This window comes from Heterodontus francisci, unplaced genomic scaffold, assembly GCF_036365525.1.
Source record: "Heterodontus francisci isolate sHetFra1 unplaced genomic scaffold, sHetFra1.hap1 HAP1_SCAFFOLD_74, whole genome shotgun sequence".
Lineage (NCBI taxonomy): Eukaryota > Metazoa > Chordata > Chondrichthyes > Heterodontiformes > Heterodontidae > Heterodontus > Heterodontus francisci.
In genome coordinates this window covers 4,951,161-4,972,358 of record NW_027140442.1, presented here as the reverse complement: position 1 = coordinate 4,972,358, position 21,198 = coordinate 4,951,161, and the positions used below count along the sequence as shown (strand labels likewise).

The 21,198-nt window shown below is 47.2% G+C and overlaps 1 protein-coding gene across 1 annotated transcript; it reads left to right on the top strand.

Annotated features, from left to right (window-relative positions):
* The first annotated feature begins 497 nt into the window (after window positions 1–497).
* Window positions 498–9,037, top strand: LOC137359815 (probable G-protein coupled receptor 139). Its single transcript, XM_068025512.1, has 2 exons — window positions 498–636; window positions 8,172–9,037. The coding sequence occupies exons 1-2, from the start codon at window positions 498–500 to the stop codon at window positions 9,035–9,037; spliced, it is 1,005 nt and encodes a 334-aa protein (XP_067881613.1).
* Window positions 9,038–21,198: the final 12,161 nt, after the last annotated feature.

The window sequence follows — 21,198 nt, the reverse complement described above, 5'->3', positions numbered from 1 at the left end:
CTGGAATATGGTCTCTGAAATTTCCCCATCATTGACATTCTGCAGACCGGCCTGTATTTACAGGGTTTATCCCCCTCCTTTTTATTCTACAGTTTTACATTTACAACCCTCCAGTCCACTGGCACAACTCCCATATTCAAAGAGGATCGAAGGATTCTGGCCAATGCTTCTGCTTTTTCCACATTTCCTTCCCTCAGCAACGCTCAAACATCTCCTCCAGAATGGGTAAATAGTCTACTTTGTAGTTGTACAAAAATTGTTGAATTGAAAGAAATTAACTGAACCTGTTTTTTCAGTCTATAATTAACATCAGCCTCCATGGACCCAGTTTTGCCATTGGAGGGTTTCTCTTTTCTATTAATAAGGCTCTCTTTACAATGTGTTATCCCATAGTGTCAGCGGAGGCATCACACCTGGCAGTAACAGGGATCAGCGGCCCTGGAGACAGGGAGAGGATAGATCAGGATCTGAGAATAATAGATTGGCGTGTTACAACAATGGTCAGGAGTTTCTCCTCGGCCTTTGACTTTCTTTCTGCGTTTTATGATTGGCTATCATTGGATCGCCGAATCTATTTCGCCCTTTTAACGATGCAAACGATGTATTATCCCATGCTTGCTATTGTTGGTGTCCTTGGTAAGTGCCTCTCACAAGTTATTGATTCTATAAATTAAGCTTAACTTCAGTACTGTTCTTGTCATTTACTCTGTCTTGCTTGTTGATATAATTGTTCCTGGTAACTCTCTGTGTCCAGCTATTAGATCTTGATATTTGATTTAACTGTATCAGTTTCTTGGCACTTGCATTTTGGGAAGACGAAATCTATTGTCATTGATTTCCATCAGAAATTCTGTTCCCAATCCACCCACTCCATCTCGCGCCCTGGCCAATGTCTGAGAATGAACCAGACTGTTAACAACCTCGGTGACCCTTTGATCCTAAGCGAAGTTCGAATCTCATAGCCTCTGTATCAGCAAACCTGCCGACTGCCACCTTCATAATATTGCACGTCTCCACCTCTCCGTCAGCTCATCTGCTGCATAAACCCTCATACTTGCCTTTGTCGAATCCAGTCGAATATTCCACTGTTTTTCTGGCCACCATCACACTTAAAAGCCTCCTTAAATGTCAGGTCATCCAGAACAATGCTGTCTAATTCACACCAAGTACAGTTCATCCATAACCCCTATGCTCACTCACCTATCCTCGCTCCAGGTCCGGCAATGTTACAATCTTAATATACTCATTCTTGGGTCAAAATCGCTCAATGGCCTCCACCCTCCGATTAGGCCCATTCCCCTGCACATTTACCATATTCCAGGCACTTCTTGTATTTTGATTATTTATCATTCCCTTTTTAAGGTGAATTTCTTTCCCTGTGGATCTCTCTCTGGCCATGATTTTGGCCTCAGTAGAGTCACTGGGATCGGTGCTGTGGAATCCACGCTGGTGATCATTTCTGTTGTGGCCTGCACGCTACCCATGATGGAGAGGGTGCTAGTCCCTGAGTAACCTGCATGGACTGGCAGCGTGAACATGGTCTGAATTTGGCATCAATCAGGCGTTCTGGCAGCTTTCGAACTTGATCTGCACTGACCATCTGTGTTAGTCACTCTCAGCTCAACAGGCTATAGTTACAGTGTATCTCTGTCTGCAACATGACAAACAAATGGAGCACAGGCTGCAGTGAGGGGCTGCGCAAAGTATGAGGAGGGTGGGGGGGGGGGTGGTGGGTGGGTTGCTCTGCACTACCCAGCTGGGTTTCCCGAGAGTACTTTTCCTACATACACATAACCTCGGAGCAGTGTGTGAGGTGACTCTGATTCAATACGGAGCTGGTTACAGAGCTGTGCCACCTGCTACATTACGACCTGAAGCCTCACACCAGGGTGAGGACAGAGCTGCCAGTGGCCATTACGTTCACATTTTCATTGAACTTCTGTGAATCTGGATCTTTCCTGGGAGGAGCAGGCGACATATTCAACATCTCCTAATATGTCATCACTCGATGTACCCGGAAGGTGATGGAGGCATCCCATATGGTTTTTCTGCTCAGTTGGGAGAAGCAGGATGAGAAGACCTGTAGTTTTAACAGGATGGCAGGATTCCTGCTCGGGTATGTGGCTCTGTGGGGCCTCCAAGTCAACGGCGAGAGGTACCTAAACGTAATTAGTCTCAGTGCATGAATGTGCAGTTGCTGTGTGAACATGCCCAGTACATCATGTTTGTGAATATCCACTAGCCTGGCAGCAGCCACAATACCTTCATTATGAAGTAGTCAGCCCTTCCCAGCGTCTTCAGCTCTCCATGTAAAAGGAGAAATTGTCTCCTTGGAGACAAAGCCCTGTATACGCGGTTCATTTTCCACCCACCCACCATTGCCCCAACACCATCACTCAAAATGCAAGGGCATCAAGTATATAACGAGAGCAATGCAGTCACTAAGAACATCATGCAGAAGACCATCGGCTTCCAATGACTGAACCGTTCAGGTGGATCCCTCCAGTAGACATTGAAGCAGGTGCCCAAGTTCATGGTGTTCTGCTGCACCATTCATATCGTTGCCATCATGAGAACACAAGTATTGCCACCAGGAATTCAGAGTGCACCTCAGGAAGAGGAGGCAGAGAGGATATTTTCTGGAGACATTCCACCCGAAATGTCCGTCATAGAATTCCTGAAAAGCCTCTGGTTCCAATAGGATCATGTAACCATATAACCATACAAATTAGGAGCAGAAGTCGGCTATTCAGCCCACATAGCTTGCTCCGCCATTTAATGCTATCATCGCTGATCTGTTTTCTGTCTGAAATTCCACATTCCCATTTATTCCCGATAATCTTTCATTGCCTTTCCAAACAAGAATCTATCTTCCTCAGCCTTAAACGTATTCAATTACCCCACCCCCACCACCTTCTGAGGCAGAACATTCCAAAGTCACATGACCCTCTGAGAGAAAAACATTCTCCTCGTCTCTGTCCTAAATGGGCGACACTTAATTTTCATCAGTGCACGCTAGTTCTGGACTCACACGCATCCCCTTCACATTCACCCTGTCAAGACCGTTCAGGATCTTATATACTTCAGTCAAGTCTCCCCTCACTCTTCTAAGTTCCAATGAAAACTTGTCCGATCTGTCCAACATTTCCACACAATACAACCCACTCATTCCAGGTATAAATCTAGCAAATGTCCTTTGAACAGCCTGCAATGCATTTTTTTTTTTAGAATTAGAACATTACAGCGCAGTACAGGCCCTTCGGCCCTCGATGTTGCGCCGACCTGTGATACCATCTGACCTACACTATTCCATTTTCATCCATATGTCTATCCAATGACCACTTAACTGCCCTTAAAGTTGGCGAGTCTACTACTGTTGCAGGCAGGGCGTTCCATGCCCCTACTACTCTCTGAGTAAAGACACTACCTCTGACATCTGTCCTATATCTTTCACCCCTCAACTTAAAGCTATGTCCCCTCGTATTTGCCATCACCATCCAAGGAAAAAAACTCTCACTATCCACCCTGTCTGACCCTCTGATTATCTTATATGTCTCTATTAAGTCACCTCTCCTCCTCCTTCTCTCCAACGAAAACAACTTCAGGTCCCTCAGCCTTTCCTCGTAAGACCTTCCCTCCATACCAGGCAACAGTCTCGTAAATCTCCTCTGCACCCTTTCCAAAGCTTCCACATCCTCCCTATAATGCAGTGACCAGAACTGCACGCAATACTCCAGGTGTGGTCTCACCAGAGTTTTGTACAGCTGCAGCATGACCTCGTGGCTCCGAAACTCGATCCCCCTACTAATAAAAGCTAACACAGAATATGTCTTCTTAACATCTCTATTAACCTGGGTAGCAACTTTCAGGGATTTATGCACCTGGACACCAAGATCTCTCTGTTCATCTACACTACCAAGAATCTTCCCATTAGCCCAGTACTCTGCATTCCTGTTTCTCCTTCAAAAGTGAATCACTTCACACTTTTCCGCATTAAACTCCATTTGCCATCTCTCAGCCCAGCGCTGCAGCCTATTTCTGTCCCTCCGTAACCTACAACATCCTTCGGCACTATCCACAACTCCACCGACCTTCGTGTCATCCGCAAATTCAATAACCCACACTTCTACACGCTCTTCCAGGTCATTTATAAAAATGACAAATTGCAGTGGCCCTAAAACAGATCCTTGCGGTACACCACTAGTAACTGAACTCCAGGATGAACATTTGCCATCAACCACCACCCTCTGTCTTCTTTCAGCTAGCCAATTTCTGATCCAAAGCTCTAAATCACCTTCAACCCCATACTTCCGTATTTTCTGCAATAGCCTACCGTGGGGAACCTTATCAAACGCCTTACTGAAATTAACATCCTTCCTTAAATAAGGAGACAAAAACTGTACGCAGTATTCTAACTGTGGTCTCACCAATGCCCTGCATAACGGAAGCATAACATTCCTACTTTTATTTCCTCTTGTAATAAAGGGTCTCATTCTATTTGCCTTCTTATTAACTGCTAAAACTGCATACCAATCTTTTGTGACTCGTGCAGTGGAACACCTAGATCCCTCTACACCTCGGAATTCTGCAATCACTCCCCCTTTGAGAAATACTCTGTTTTTTTAAATTCGTCGTGCCAAAGTGAACAACTTCGCATTTTCCCACATTATAATCCATCTTCCAGATTTCTGCCCACTCACTTAAACCTATCTCTATCAGTCTGCAACCTCCTTACGTCCTTTCTCACCATGGATCCCCCATTCACCACCATTACACCCAACTGAGATGCACCATCACAGCATCGCCTTGGTCATAATCGTGCAATAATAAACCACCAGCAAAACCCTTTACATTGACATAGTTATCCAACAACATTTTCAATTATACAAACAAAACTGATCTATTGACTCTTGTGTATTCGCTTGGTGCCTATTTTGCGGGTTCCCGCGACTTGCCTAGTGCTGCTACACAGTGCTTCCCCAGTGGCTGCAGCATGGCTGGTGGAAGACTGACGACTTTCACTGGGGTAGACTGCAGATGGACTTGCAGGACGCTCTCGAGCAGCTGTGGGCCTTGAGGGCTCGAATTCAGACTGCACCACCTCGGCATGTGAAGCAGCAGCCTGGGCTGATGGGAAACAGCAAGGACAATGATGGAGTGGCGGTGAAAGGAGAACAAATACTGACATCCTCAGAGAGGACAGCAGGTTTATGCTCCACGAAGCCACTGCCAGTAACATGGGGCAATACATCAGCAATCCTAGTAATCTACTGGATAACAGATTGCTCGACTGCTGTGAGAGCCTGCAAAAACCTTTGAGTACTGAGATCCACAGCCATGATGGCAGCAGTCTGATCCTGCATGGCAGCAAGCATGGATCTCATGACCTCAGTCTGAGCTTCCACTGTAGCACTGAAACGTTGGGTGTCTGCCGCCTGTGCTGCAGTGGAAGCTGAGACAATGGTTACCAGACGCTGTATCATCGCTGGGTTCGTGAGTGCTGTCATATAGTTCGTGACCAATTCCACAGCAGAAAGAATGGACTTCATGAGCCATATCCTCTGCGACATTGGAATTGGAATCCTCCATATTCCTTGATGGTGACAACAGACAGCCTGACAGGCCTGTCAATGGATATTGTCTCATCACTCTCTGGGCTGGATTTTATGGGCCTCGTTGAGTTGAGGTCGGAGGCGGGTGACTAGAGAATCGCGACGGGTGGTGGGGGCAGAGAACCTGTCGTCACCCCATCGCCAGGTGATCTTGCCGGGGAGAGGGATAGGCTGACGGTGACTTTCCCACCCAAAGGCCAATTGAGGCCCTTCCGTGGTCACCTAAGGGGCAATTCCTGCTACCTCTGGAACCTCACGAGCCATGTGGGGGGGGGGGGGGGGGGGGAGGGGTGGTTGTGAGTAACTCTGTGAAGTGGGGAGTGCACCTTGCAAAACGCGGGACCCTTCCGACTGGCTTGGTGGAATCTCCCTCCTCTATGGGCAATCTATGGCCCACAGAAGAACATCCCAGGACACCCCTACTACTGGGCTTTATGGTCACCCCTTCAATCCCCCTCACCAAAGACTTCCAGACTGGCCACGGTGAACCCACCTCCCTCACCTTGGGTCCACGTTCCAGCACTGAACTTGTGTCCAAGACCTCTGCAGTACTGAAAGTGACTACCTCTCCTGGTCCTTGTGCCGATACTGCTGAGCTGCCAGTTCTCTGAATGGCCAGCAGCTGTTGGAGGTAGGATCCTCATTTTTAAAGGGCCTTGGATCCCAGCATAAGACATTTAGACAAAAAAAAGACGCAGGGTCGCTTTGGGGCGAGGTGGGGGTGGGTGGCACGAAGAGGTCGAGGTGTTGTTAACCCAGCCTTTCTGGCCCGGCTCTAGGATCCACGCCTGCGGCACATGTCCAGCCCCATATCGCTGTGATCGCCTCCTGTCCCACAACACACTAACATATCTATGTTCATCTTATATTGGCCTCTTGTGCATCCCTGATTTTAATATCGTCACCATTGGTGGTAGCATCTTCAGTTGCTCACTTTATGTCTTTAAAACACTCCTTGATGCATATTTCTTTGATCCAGCTTTTTGTCATCTTACCTACAATCTCCTTATGTAGCTTGGTATCTTATTTTGTTACATAATGCGCCTATGAAACATCTTGGGACATGTTACAACATTAAAGGTGCGATAGAAATACAAGTTGTGGTTATTGTTGTTGTCCAGTCCATCACCCTGTCTATGCACTCATGAATTCTATTACTATCTTGCTCGCTCATCACGATACTTCCACGCTTCATGACTTCTGCAAATTGCGACATTGTGAACTGTAGCCTCCCCTTTTGGTAACCTGTGGCCCATGGATGGAGCCTTAGAAGCAAAGGTGATTCTCCCTGAAACACCCCCGCACTAAGCGAGCACCATCACCCACTTTCCCGGGGTTACCATACTGGCACTGGCAATCCCAGCCAACTCACCTGGGGTCTGGGACTCCAAGGCTGCTAATATCCCAGGTGTGCTACAGTACCAACAGTAGTCCCTGCTCCCTGACTATCCCCTGCTGCAACACTTGATTTACTGCTGGTCTGGGACTCTAACAATGGGCCTGGTCCCAGACCCGTTGGAGTACCGGAACTGGCACCGATCAGCTGACTGTGCGTGGTGTCATCGCCAGACTTACCTAGTGGTCTGGGGCACTATGGGTCTAGGATGTAATACTGACAGTTCCACTGCTCTCAGTGGCGTTGCCGGTACTAGTGAGCAGCTGGCCATGATTGTTCAGCAGCTTTGGCAGATGGGATTCCCATCCTTGAAGGGATGTGGACCACGGCACCAGGCAGTTAATTTCTGAAGAGCCACACGGTGTGTAGGCTCTGAATTTCGATGACAGGGCACGCTCATATTTTCGACCCGCCGTCAGGAACCCCACTGGCTCCACTAAATTCAGCTCCCTGTCTCCAGCAGACATTCTTGACACTCAGAAAATAATTCGATGCATACTGAATGCAACAACAAATGTGCAATTGTCATCCTAAAGTCCTTGAAACTGCTGTTTTCACTCCCAACCTGGAGTAAAATATCCTGATAATTTCCATTGTTTACTTTTATCTTAGTGACGATTGAGATTATTTGTTTCATTGCATTTTCAGTGGACTCATTCCCAATTATTCCTTTGAAATAATTGAATTCCGTGCTGCCTATCACAGGTGGGGGAATCTCTCAGTCAGTCCAACATTTAATTTCCTGCTCAAGAGCGACGTGCAGCAGACGTTGTAAATCTGAAATAAAAACAGAAAATGCTGGAAACATTCATCAGGTCTGGCAGCACCTGTGGAGAGAGAAGCAGAGTTAATGTTTCAGGTCAACGACCCGTCATCAGAACTTGGAGAGATTAGCAATGGATCAGATTTTAAACCAGACAAGGAAAGGAGGGAGGGGGATGATTATGATTAACATTGATTTTAACATGTCAGTATCATCCTCTTTTCATTTAATCTCTCCTGCCTTCTATTACAACACTTCCCTTGATCTTTCAGCTTCCATCATTTCAGTACATCACTGGATACAGGAACATATTTGTAAATCTCAATAAGTCCTCAATCAAACTTGCAACTATGCTCCTAGACTGATGTATAATTTCTCTATTTATTCCCCTTCCTCACAGTTAACTTGCTGACGATTAGGATCTTATCTCGGGGAAAATGCGGGCTCTCCAAATGTGTCACTCGCTACCTGGTAGCCATGGCAGCGGCGGATCTCCTGGTCATTATCCTGGACCTGATATTGAGACACATTCCCATTGTTTATCCGGAACAGTTTCATTTCCTGTTGTCCATCCCCGTGTGTAATATCCACGCTATCCTGCTTTACACAGCCACAGACTTTTCTGTCTGGTTCACCGTCACTTTCACCTTTGATCGATTTGTGGCCATTTGTTGCCAGAAGCTGAAAAGTAAATATTGCAGTGAGAAAACGGCGGCTGTGGTTCTGGGAACAGTGGTTGTGCTGAGCTGTTTAAAGAACATCTTCTGGTATTTTATGTTCACAGGTCTGTATTTGCTGTGGAACATCCCATGGTTTTGTGATGCAGCAGAGGATGCTCGAAATTCTCCTGTCTGGGGAGCAATCGAGTTCCTCCATTACATTCTAACACCGTTTGTCCCATTTTTGGTGATTCTACTGCTCAATGCTCTCACCGTCAGACACATTTTAGTGAGAAGTCGAGGACACAGGAGACTCCGGGATCATAGCAGTGGGGACAGACGCAAAGACCCAGAGATGGATAGCCGAAGAAAATCCATCATTTTGCTGTTAATTATCTCGGCAAATTTCATTCTGTTATGGGCAGTGTTAATGGTGTTTTCGATATGGAGCTGGATGTGGTATTTGGGCTATCACTCTGTATTTCTACCCGAGTTTCTGCGGGAATTGGGTTTTATGCTACAGCTGCTGAGCTGCTGCACAAACGCTGCAATTTATGCCGTGACCCAGACTCAGTTCAGAGTGCAGTTGAAGAATGTGCTGAAATAACCCTTTACTCCAATTTTTAAATGCATTCAATGTTGAGATTTATGCGTGAGATAGAGACAGACCCGTTGTCGGTGCGAGAGAGAAATGCAGGGTGTGTGTGAGAGAGAATCAAGCAGGGAGTGGGTGAGAGAGAGACAGACAAGGAGCGTGTGCGAAAGAGACAGACAGAGAGTTTGGGAGAGAGACCGTTCGGGAATGTGTGTGAGAGAGAGACAGACAGAGATGGAGTGTGAGGTAGAAAGACAAGGTGTGTGTGTCAGAGAGACAGACAGGGAGTGTAGGAGAGCGAGACAGTCAGTGAGTGCGTGAGAAATAAACAGACAGGAAGTGAGTTTGAAGGAGAAAGACAGGTTGTGTGTGTGAAAGAGAGGTAGACAGACAGGGAGTAGTGTGAGAGAGACAGACAGGGAGACTAGGTGAGGGAGACAGACAGTGAGCGTGTCTGTGTGAGAGAGAGAGAGAAAGGCAGGAAGTGTGTCTGAGAGACAGAGACAGACAGGGAGTGTGTGAGAGAGACAGGTAGGAAGTGTGTGAGAGAGGAATACAAGCAGGGAGTGCGTGAGAGATATCTCGTGAGAGTGTGGGAGAGACAGAGAGGGACTGTGCGTGTGAGAGTGAGGTACAGTGTGTGTGAGAGAGACTGACAGGTTTTGTGTGTGAGAGAGAGGCTGTGAGGCAGTATGTGTGAGAAAGACAGACAGGGAGTGTGTGTGAGAGACAGACAGGGTGTGTGTGTGTCAGATGCAGACAGGCAGTAATTGAAAGAGAGACATACATGCATTGTATGTGAGAGAGACAGAGGGGGCGTGTGTGTGTGATAGAGGCAGTCAGGCCGTGCGTTGGAGACAGACAGTGCGTGTGAGAGATGTAGGCAAGGAATGTGTGTGACTGAGGCTGAAAGGGTGAGTGAGAGAGAGAGACAGACACGCTGTGTGTTTGAGAAAACAGCCAGGTCATGTTCAGGAGCGCGACAGGCATGGAGTGTGGGACATGCAGGGATTGCCTGTGAGACCGAAAGGGAGGAAGTCTGCATAAGTAAGGCAGACAAGGAGTGTATTTGAGATGCAGACAGGAAGGGTGCATGAGAGACAGTCAGTGATTTCGTATGAGAGATACGGACACGCAGTTTGTGTGCTGGAGAGAGCGACAGGTGTGTGTGTGTGTGTGTGTGTGTGTGTGTGTGTGTGTGTGTGTGTGTGTGTGTGTGTGTGTGTGTGTGTGTGTGTGTGTGTGTGTGTGTGTGTGTGTGTGTGTGTGTGTGTGTGTGTGTGTGTGTGTGTGAAGCAAAGCATGAGAGAGAGAGAAAGAGAGAGAAAACAGGGACTGGGCTAGAGAGTGAGACAGACAGGGACTGAGGTAGATGGGGACATGGAGTGAGATAGTGACTGGGAATAGGAGAGAGAGACAGGGTTTTTGAATGAGAGACAGGGAGAGAGGGTGTGTAGAGAAATGTAGGTAAACAGGGAGTTAGAGGTGGTGGAATGTGAGAGAGAGTGAGACAGAGAGAGAGTGAAAGACAAAAAGAGTGACAGGAGTGAGGGAACGAGACAGAGCGGGACCAGGCGTGAGAAGGGGAGACACGGAGTAGGGAGAATGAGTGTGAGAGACAGGCAAGGAATGACAGAGAAAGAGATGGGATTGCGGGACTGATAAAGGGAGTGGCAGAAAGTGAGAGACAGACATGAAGTGTGAGATATAAAGGGAAACGGAGTGGTAGCAAAGTGGTGCAGTGGTTAGCACCACAGCCTCATAGCTCCACGAACCCGCGTTCGATTTTTGGTACTGTCTGTGTGGAGTTTGCAAGTTCTGCCTGTGGCCCCATGGGCTTTCGCCAGGTGCTCCGGTTCCCTCCCACATCCAAAGACTTGCAAAGGTTGAAAGGAAAATTGGCCAACTGAAATTGCTCCTAGTGTAGGTCGAAAATGTGAGATTCCTGCAGGGTTAGTATAAATGGGTGGTTGCTGGTCGGCACTGGCTCAGTGGACCAAAGGGCCTGTATCAGTGTTGCATCTCTAAACAAATAAAAATGAGAGTCAGAGGGAAAGAGACAGTAATAGAGTGAGAGGGGAGTCGAATACTGAGAGATAGGGACAGAGAGATCGTGACAGAGATTGGGAGAAACAAACAGACAGATTGTGTGTGGGTCGGTCACACAGACAGTGTAAGAGAGAATTACAGGGATTTGGAGACTAAAAGTGATGCTTAATATTCTCAGGCCTCACGATCCGCTGACCACTCGGAGAAGTGGACGCTCTTGAGGCTCCAGAGCTGCTGGCCTTCTGATCTAACAGCAGCGGGAACATGCTCTGTGCCCTTCATCAGAGCGGAAATTTAGGAAGCTATGTACCGGGAATGTTGTTCCACCAATCTCATTGCTGGGAAGAGCAGTCTCAGGTTCCCCCCATGTGGTCCTGACATCAGGTTTCTGAAACCGCAAGACGATCCAATGCAGAAGTGCAGACATGGAGAAAGGGAACGACAGATGGAACATACTGCGTTTAATATTAAGTATGAGCTGTATGTGGAATTGACCAGTGTCACTGGTTCATTTCCCAGTCCCTGTGTGGGGTCTGTGAATGGAATCAGATATTTGAAAATTGCAGTAATATTTCCGACAATGACTTGGAGTTAAAGATATCAAATCAATAAATCCTGATCATAATAATAAAAGCAAAATACTGTGGATGCTGGAAATCTGAAATAACAACAAGAAATGCTGGAAATACTCAGCAGGTCTGGCAGCATCTGTGGAGAAAGAAGCAGAGTTAACGTTTCAGGTCAGTGACCCTTCTTCAGAACGAGCAAATATTAGAAATGTAAAAGGTTATAAGCAAGTAAAATGGGGGTGGACAAGAGATAACAAAGGGGAAGGTGTAAATAGGACAAGGTCACAGAAAAGCTGACCAGAAGGTCGGTGAGCAAAGGCAAACAATATGTTAATGGTGTGTTGAAAGACAAAGCATTAGTACAGATCGGGTGTTGACAGACTGAAAACTGAACAGCCGCAAGTGCAAACATGAAAAAAAAACAGTGGGCAAGCAAAATGAACAAACTAGGATGAAATAAAATAAACACGAAAAAATATTTTAAAAAGGAAAAAGAAAATGTAACTGAAAATAAAAGTAAAATGGAGCCCGTCATCTTCTGAAATTGTTCAACTCAATGTTCAGTCCGGCAGGCTGTAGTGTGCTTAATCAATAAATGAGATGCTGTTCCTCGAGCTTGCGTTGATGTTCACTGGAACACTGCAGAAATCCCAGGACAGAGATGCGCTCATGAGAGCACGGGGAGAGTGTTGAAATGGCAAGCAACTAGAAGCTCAGTGTCCATCTTGCGGACTGAGCGGAGGTGTTCCGCAAAGCGGTCATCTAGTTTGCGTTTTTAAAAATTCATTCATGGGATGTGGGCGTCACTGGTTATGCCAGCATTTATTGCCCATCCCTAATTGCCCTTGAGAACGTGGTGGTGAGCTGCCTTCTTGAACCGCTGCAGTCCATTTGGTGTAGGTAGACCCACAGTTTTGTTACGAAAGGAGTACCTGGCTTTTGACCCAGCGATATTGAAGTTCCAAGTCAGAATTGTGTGTGTCTTGGAGGGGAACTTACAGGTGGGGATGTTACCATGTATTTGCTGCCCTTGTCCTTTCTAGCTGGTAGAGGTCGCGGGTTTGGAAGGTGCTGTCCAAGGAGCCTTGGTGCATTGCTGCAGTGCATCTTGTGGATGGTACACACTGCTGCCACTGTGCATCGGTGGTGGAGGGAGTGAATGTTTGGAGATGGTGTGCCAATCAAGCGGGCTGCTTTGTCCTGGATGGTGTCGAGCTTCGATTGGGTTGTTGGAGCTGCACCCATCAACGCAAGTGTCGAGTATTTCTTCACACTCCTGACTTGTGCTTTGTAGATGGTGGACAGGCTTTGGCGAGTCAGGAGGTGAGTTACTCGCCTCGGGATTCCTGGCCTCTAAACTGCTGTTGTAGCCACGGTATTTATATGGCTACACCAGTTCAGTTTCTGGTCAATGGTAGCCCCTAGGATGTTGATAGGGGGGGGATTCAGCGATGGTAATGCTGTTGAATGTCAAGGGGAGATGGTTAGATTCTCTCTTGTTGGAGATGGTCATTGCCTGGCACTTGTGTGGCGCGAATGTTACTTGCAACTTAATAGCCCAAGCCTGGATATTGTCCAGGTCTTGCTGCATTTCTACACGGACTGATTCAGTATCTGAGGAGTCACGAATGGTGCTGAACATTGTGCAATCATAAGCGAACATCCCCACTTCTGACCTTATGATTGAAGGAAGGTAATTGATGAAGCAGCTGAAGATGGTCGGGCCGAGGACACTACCCTGAGGAACTCCTGCAGTGATGTCGTGGAGCTCAGATGATTGACCTCCAACAACCACAACCATCTTCCTTTGTGCTAGGTATGACTCCAGCCAGCGGACGGTTATCCTCCTGAAACCCATTGTCCTCAGTTTTGCTAGGGCTCCTTGATGCCATACTCGGTCAAATGCTGCCTTGATGTCAACGGCAGTCACTCTAATCTAACCTCTTGAGTTCAGCTCTTTTGTCCATGTTTGAGCCCGGGCTGTAATGAGGTCAGCAGCTGAGTGGCCCTGGCGGAACCAAAACTGAGCGTCACTGAGCAGGTTATTGCTAAGCAAGTGCCGCTTGATGGCACTGCTGATGACACCTTCCATCATTTTACTGATGATTGAGAGTCGGCTGATGCGGTGGTAATTGGCCGAATAGACATGTCCTGCTTTTTTTGTGTACAGGGCATACCTGGGCAATTTTCCACATTGCAGGGTAGATGCCAGTGTTGTAGCTGTACTGGAAGAGCTTGTCTGGGGGCGCGGCAAGTTCTGGAGTACAGGTCTTCGGTACTATTGCCGGAATATTGTCAGGGGCCCATAGCTTTTGCAGTATCCAATGCCTTCAGTCATTTCTTGATATCACGTGGAGTGAATCGAATTGGCTGCACTCTGGCATCTGTGATGCTGGGGACTTCAGGAGGAGGCCTAGATGCATCATCAACTCGGCACTTCTGGCTGAAGATTGTTGCAAATGCTTCAGCCTTATCTTAATGCTTCAGCCATTGATCTTCCCAATGTAGAGGACACCACATTGTGAGCAGCGAACCCCATCTACTAAATTGAAAGAAGTACAAGTAATTCATTGCTTCACCTGAAAGTGGTGTTTGGGGCCAGGAATAGTGATGAGAGAAGAGGTAAATCGGCAGTTATTACACCTCCTGCGATTGCAGGGGAATGTGCCATGGGAAGGGGACGAGGTGTTGGGGGTAATGGAGGAGTGGACCAGGATGTCACGGAGAGAACGATCCCTTCGGAATGCTGACATGGAAATGGAGGGGAAGATGCATTTGGTGCTGGCATCAAGCTGGAGGTGGCGGAAATGGTGGAGGATGATCCTTTGGATATGGAGGCTGATGGGGTGTAAAATAAGGACAAGGGGAACCCTGTCGCGGTTCTGGGAGGGAGTGGAAGGAGTGATGGTAGAGGTGCGGGAAATGGGCCAGACACGGTTGAGGGCCCTGTCAACCACAGTGGTGGGGCGGGGGTGGGGGGGGCGACCCTCGGATGAGGAAAAAGTAAGACATATCAAAAGCGCTGTCATGGAAGGTAGCATCATCAGAGAATATGCGTCGGAGATGGGGAAAGTGTAAGAATGGAACGGAGTCCTTAAAGGAGGCAGCGTGTGAAGAAGTGCAGTCGAGGTATTTGTGGGAGTCAGTGGGCTTATCATGGATATTAGTAGACAGCCTATCCCCAGAGATGGAGATAGAGAAGTCGAAGAGGGGAAGGGAAGTGTCGGAGATGGACCATGTGAAGGTGAGAGAAGGTTGGAAATTAGAAATAAAGTTGATAAAGTTTTCCAGTTCGGGCGGGAGCAGGCAACTGCACCGAAAGAATCATCAGTGTACCAGAAAAAAGATTTGGGGGCGGGGGACTGAGGAGGACGGGAACAAGGAATGTTGGACATATCCCACAAAAAGACAGGCATAACTAGGACCCATGCGGGTACCCAAAGCGACACCTTTAACTTGAAGGAATTGCATGGAGTTGAAGGAGCAGTTGTTCAATGTGATTAGATTAGATGCGAGATACAGCACTGAAACAAGTTCAGCCAGGCGGAGGAGGGTGGTGGTGGATGGGGACTGGTTGGGCCTCTGTTCAAGGAAGAAGCGGAGAGCCCTCAACCCGTCCTGGTGCGGGATGGAGGTGTAGAGAGATTTGACATCCATAGTGAAGAGGGGGCGGTTCGGAACAGGAAACTGGAAATTGTCAAATGAGGTCGGGCGCCAGAAGTATTACGGATGTAGGTGGGAAGAGACTGTACCAGATGAGAAAAGATACAGTCAAGATTGGAAGAAATAAGTTCAGTGGGGCAGGAACAGGCTAACACAATGGGTCTGCCAGGCCAGTCCAGTTTGTGGATTTTGGGAAGGAGAAGATGAAATCAGTCAAACATGTTCTATCCTGTGTCAATGTACAGGACACAAAGGGAGCAGATTGCGAGACATCGTAACGTGTTACACTCAGAGGGTGGATGCAAACTGCTGGCCTGGGGGTTTTCTAGGTGGGAAGGGAGCCAGTCCCAATCCCAAACACTCTCCCCTCCCTCTCTGCCGGGGAATGGACCTCTCTCTCAGTCTGGTGTGTGTGGGTTGTGTGTTCTCAGTATCCCTCTGTCTCAATCTTGATCACTTTCAATCCTCTGTTTTCTAAGCGGCATTTGTTTGTCATGGGATGTTTCTGAGAATGTCGGTGTAACTGAGACGGGAAGCTCTGGATTCTTTCTATACCTCTTCTTAAGAAACTCTTGTTTTGATTCATCCAATTTTCGTTTTCCCTTGCCTCCTGGGAACATTTGTTCTTACTTCGAAAAATGGCATGACAAGATGTAAAGAGAGAGAGAGCTTTGGGATGAGGAATTTTGTTGGACAGTATCTTCCTCTTCCTTGGACAGAGGCCTTCACTCTGAAGCAGCATCGTTTGGGTCTCTGTGCGTTTGTGTCTGTTTATTACACTGAGAGTGAATTTCCTCTCCAGGAGCTCAACTTTGGTGCCACGGTTAAGCGTGTTCCTGTTGGATTTCGGCACTTGAGTTGTGAAACTGGTTTAACCCTTTGGTTAATTTCGAACTGGCCTTTCAATGTGCCACAAACAGGTTAATTCACGATGCAGAATAGGGAGTGTCCACCCCTACAGAGAAAATGTTGAAGCCATCAAGTAGACCCGATGCGAAAATTTCTTATGAGTCCAGAATAATGCTTCTGTTTCCGGGCAGTGGAATTTAATCAATGTTTAGGTGATATGTACGACAGCCATTTTAAAATAAGAGCACATCGCGGTGGTCATTTGAAGTATTAACTTTCGGTGGCAGTGATTTTAACTGACATGCAGTGCTGCCATTTCAAGTGATGTGCAGTGACCATTTAAGTGTTATGCACTGTGGCCATTTTAAGTTACAGGCAGTGTGGCATTCTTAATATGAATGTGTGCAACCATTTTATGTGACAGGCAGTGCGACCATTTTACGTGATATGACAGGTCAGAGGCTAGGAATTCTGCGGTGACTAACCCACATCCATTCTCCCCAATGTCTGTCCGCTATCGACAAGGCAGATGTCAGGAGTGTGTTGGAATACTCCCTACTTGCCTGGATGGGTGCAGCTCCAACAACACAGAAGAAGCTCGACACCATCCAGGACAAAGCAGCCCACTTGATTGTCACCCCATAGACAAACATACACTCCCTCCATCACCGACCCACAGTGGCAACAAAGTATCCCATCTGCAAGAGGCACTGCAACCAAGGCTCCTTAGACAGCACCTTCCAAACGGTGAATTCTTCCATCTCGTTGAACTAGGGCAGCAAATGCATGGGAGCATCAGCACCTGTAAGTCCCCCTCCAAGACACACACCATCCTGACTCGGAACTATATCGCCGTTTCTTCACTGTCGCTGTGCCAACATCCTGGAACTCCCTTCCTCACAACATTCTGGGTGCCCCTGCACCCCACACGGACTGCAGCAGTTCAAGATGGCAGCTCACGGCCACCTTTTCAAGGGTAATTTGGGATGGGCAATAATTGCTGGTCTATCCAGCGATGAGCACATCCCAAGAATAAATAAAAAGAAGACAACTTAAGTGACACTCATTGTGGTCATTTTAACTGACATTTATTATTGCCATTTTAAATGATGTGCACGATGGCATATTTAAGTGATGTGCATACGACCATTTTAAGTGACATGCACTGCGGCCGTATTAAGTGATATGTCATGCGACCATTTAAAGTGATATATAGTGCAACCATTTAAGTGAGGTGCAGTGTGGCCATTTTAAAGGATATTCAGTGCGACAGTTTTCACTGATATGCAGCGCGATCATTGTATGCCATTTACGATGCGACCACTTTAAAAGATCTGCAGTTTGACCATTGCAGGTGATATGTGGTGCAACCATTTTAAGTGATATTTGTTGTTTCCATTTAAAATGATGTGCACTGTGGCCCTTTTAAGTGGTGTGCATGCAGCCATTCAAGTGAGATGCAGTGCGACAATTTTAAATGACTTGCCCTGCAGCCATCTTAAATTATATGAATTGCGACCATTTTAGGTGACATGCTGTGCAGCAATTTTTAGTGACATGCACTGCAGCCATTTTAAGTGATATGCACTGCGGCCGTTTCAAAGGATATGCACCGCGATAATTTTAAGTGACATGCCATGTGGCCATTTCAACTGATATGCAGTGCAACCATTTTAAGTGAGATGCAGAGTGACCATTTTAAATGGCATGTACTTCCGCCATTTTGCGTGATATGCACTACCGCCATTTTGAGTGACATGCACTGCGACCACTAATGTGACATGCAGTGTGACTATTTTAACTGGCATGCATTGCGACCATTTTAAGTGACTATCAGTGCAGCCATTTTAAGTGACATGCATTGTGGCCATTTTAAGTGGAATGCAGTGAGGCTATTTGAAGTGATATGCCCGCTGGCTCTTTTAAATGACATGCACAGGTGACATGTTCTGCCAGCATTTGCAATGACATGCGCTTCCGCCATTTTAAATGATATGCACTACGGCCATTTTAAGTGATATGCTCTGTGGCTATTTAAGTGTCATACACTGCGACCATTTTCATGGTTTTCTGTCCACAGCAGTGAATGAATGAGGTGTAGCTGGTTATAAATGAGTATAAAGGTTCATAAAGGATAATAAAGGGTTAACAAGGGTTATAAAGGATTATAAAAAGTTACAAACGATTATACAACCATAAAGGATTATAAAGTGCTAAAAATAATTAAAAAGGATTACGAACTGTTGAAAAGCTTATGGAGGATTCGACAAGTTACAAGGGATTATATAGTGCTCCAAAGGATTAAACTGAGTTACAAATCGTCATCGCGTATTATAAAGGGTTCAAACGGGTGTAACGGTTCAGAATGATTATAAATGGTAACTAAAATTTATAAAGGGTTCTGAGTAATATAAAGAGATTTTCAAGTTTACAAATGATTATGCAAAATTCTGCCTGTCGTTTCCCTGTCACCATGAGAACAGACCTGGCCCCCACACACTCTTCACCAAGGGAGCAGGCTCCACCCCCATTCTCCAGTCGCAATGGGTAACGAGCTCCGCCTTCATTTCCTCGCCACCATGGGAAACATGGATCGCTCCCACTCCCCCGTCATCATGGGGCAGAGAACCTGCCCCCAATCTTCCGTCACCTTGGCTTCAGGCCCCAGCCCTCGGCTGTCACCGTAGCGACAGACCCTGTCCCCGTTCAGTGAACATAGCGACAGGCTCAGCCACAACCCCCCCAATCCCCGTTCTCTCACCATAGCGAGACCCGTGCCTTCCACTTTGCCACCGTCACATAAGGCCCCGCCACCCTGCCCTCCCACCATAGCGACAAGCCCCACCCCCGCTTTGTCACCATAGCTTCAGCTCGCTCCTCCGTGCAGTCAACATAGTGACAGGTCCGACACCCGCTCTGTCTCGAGAGGCAATCCCCGTCCGCCGCTCTGTCTGCAGAGTGTCAGGCCCCGCCCCTGATCTGTATCCATAGTGACAGCCCCCCCCCCCCCCCCCGCCAGCTGCTGGAAATAATGATTCAGTGCCTCTCATCTTTGAATGAGTTTACCAATTGCAGGAAAGGAATATTTCAGCACATTCTTCAACTGCTCTCTGAACTGAGTCTGGGTCAAGGAGCAAATCGCAGTGTTTGTGCAGCAACTCAGGAGCTGCAACATGAAGCCCGATTCCTGCAGAAACACAGCTAGATAAGCAGACACAGACCCCAAATGCTCCATCCGGTTCCATATCGAGTTCACCATGAACAGGGTCCATAACAGAATGATTCCCCGAGACAACTAACAGTACAATGATGGATTTCCTTCGATTCTCCATCTCTGGGTCTCTGCCACTCTCCCCGCTGCTGTGAGCCCAGAGTCTTCTGCGTCTTCTGCGGTTCACTAAAATGTGCCTGACTGTGAGAGCGTTGAGCAGCAGAATCACCACAAACGGGAGCCGCGGGTTTAGAATGTAATGGAGGAACTCGATTGTTCCCCAGACACGAGATTCTGCAACATCCTCAGTTACATTACAAAACTAGGGGATGTTCCCCAGCCGATACTGACTTGTTAATATAAAATACCAGTAGATGTTATTTAAACAACTCATCACAGTCACTGTTCCCAGCACCACAGCAGCCGTTTTCTCGCTGCAATATTTACTTTTCAAATTCTGGCAATGAATGGCCACAAATCAATCAAAGGTGAAAGTAACGGTGAAGCAAACAGAACAGTCTGTGGCTGCGTTAAGCAGGATGGCGTGGATATTACACACGGGAATGAACAACAGGAACTGAAGCAGTTCCCAAAGAAGAATGGCAATGTGTCTCAATATCAGGTCGAGGACAATGACCATCAGATCCGCCACTGATATGGCCACCAGGTCGCGAGTGACACATTTGGTGAGACCAGTCCGTTTAAAAACCGTTCCTTCTCTCATCTCTCCCAGTTCTGATGAAGGGTCACTGACCTGAAACATTAACTCTGTTTCTCTCTCCACAGATGCTGCCAGACCTGCTGAATATTTCCAGAATTTTCTGATGTTATTTCAGATTTCCAGCATCTGCAGCACTTTGCTCTTGTATAGAAAGTTAAATGTTGGACTGACTGATAGATTCCCTCACCTGTGACAGACAGCACCGAATTCAATTATTTCAAAGCAATAATTGAAACAACAAATTATCTCAATCGTCACTAGGTTAACTTTTAACCAGGGAAATTATCAGGAAATTATGCATCAGTTCGGAGTGGAAAACACAGCTTGACAGCTTGAAGGATTTCGGGTTAGATTTATACATTTGTTACCACATTCTGCATGTCTCTAAGTCTTGTACCAGTGACAGGGATTTCTGCTCGAAACAGAGAGTTAAGTTTAGCGGAGCCAGCAGAGTTTGTAACAGCGGACTGAAAATATGAGGTGAGCCCGACTTGGCAATTTGGAGCTCACACAGTGCAATTCAGTGGCGCCCAGGAAGTTAACTGCCTGGTGCCCTTGTCCGCATCACTTTTAGGATGGGGATCCCACCTGCCAAAGTTACTGAACAATCAGAGGGCCAGCGGCTCAGTGGTATTGGCAACACCACCAGGAGCAGTGGAACTGCTAGCACTATACAAGGCCTGTGTTCACGACCATCACTGGGGACCTAGACCCCAGGCAAATGTGGCGAGGACACCAGGGCCAGTCAGATAGTCGGGGCCACTGCCAGTAATATACCAGGCCGAGGACTAGGAGCATGACTGGAGAGCCTGGACCCCATGTAAGTGTTTATGGACCTCTGGGGCTGGTCAGGGAGTGGGTGTCACTGCCAGAACTACTCCAATCCTGAAACCCGGAATATTACTGGAGTCCCAAATCCCAGATAGGTTCAGGGGTTTCGTGGGGACCCGTCAGAGTCTGGGGCCCAATATGGGTACTACACCAGACCTGGAACTAGATAGCATGCTGGACCCCGACACGAAAGGTAAGTGTTGCGGGGTTTCAGGGCTCGTCAATGACCGGGTGCCACAGACAGTACTACACAAGTCCAGGGACAAGGATTTTCACTCGA

Bases quoted from the DNA above. Each gene is read 5' to 3' on its own strand.
- LOC137359815 (XM_068025512.1), top strand. From the start codon at position 498: ATGGTCAGGAGTTTCTCCTCGGCCTTTGACTTTCTTTCTGCGTTTTAT. The intron at 637-8,171 runs GTAAGTGCCTCT...CCTTCCTCACAG, and splicing joins TGCTATTGTTGGTGTCCTTG to TTAACTTGCTGACGATTAGG.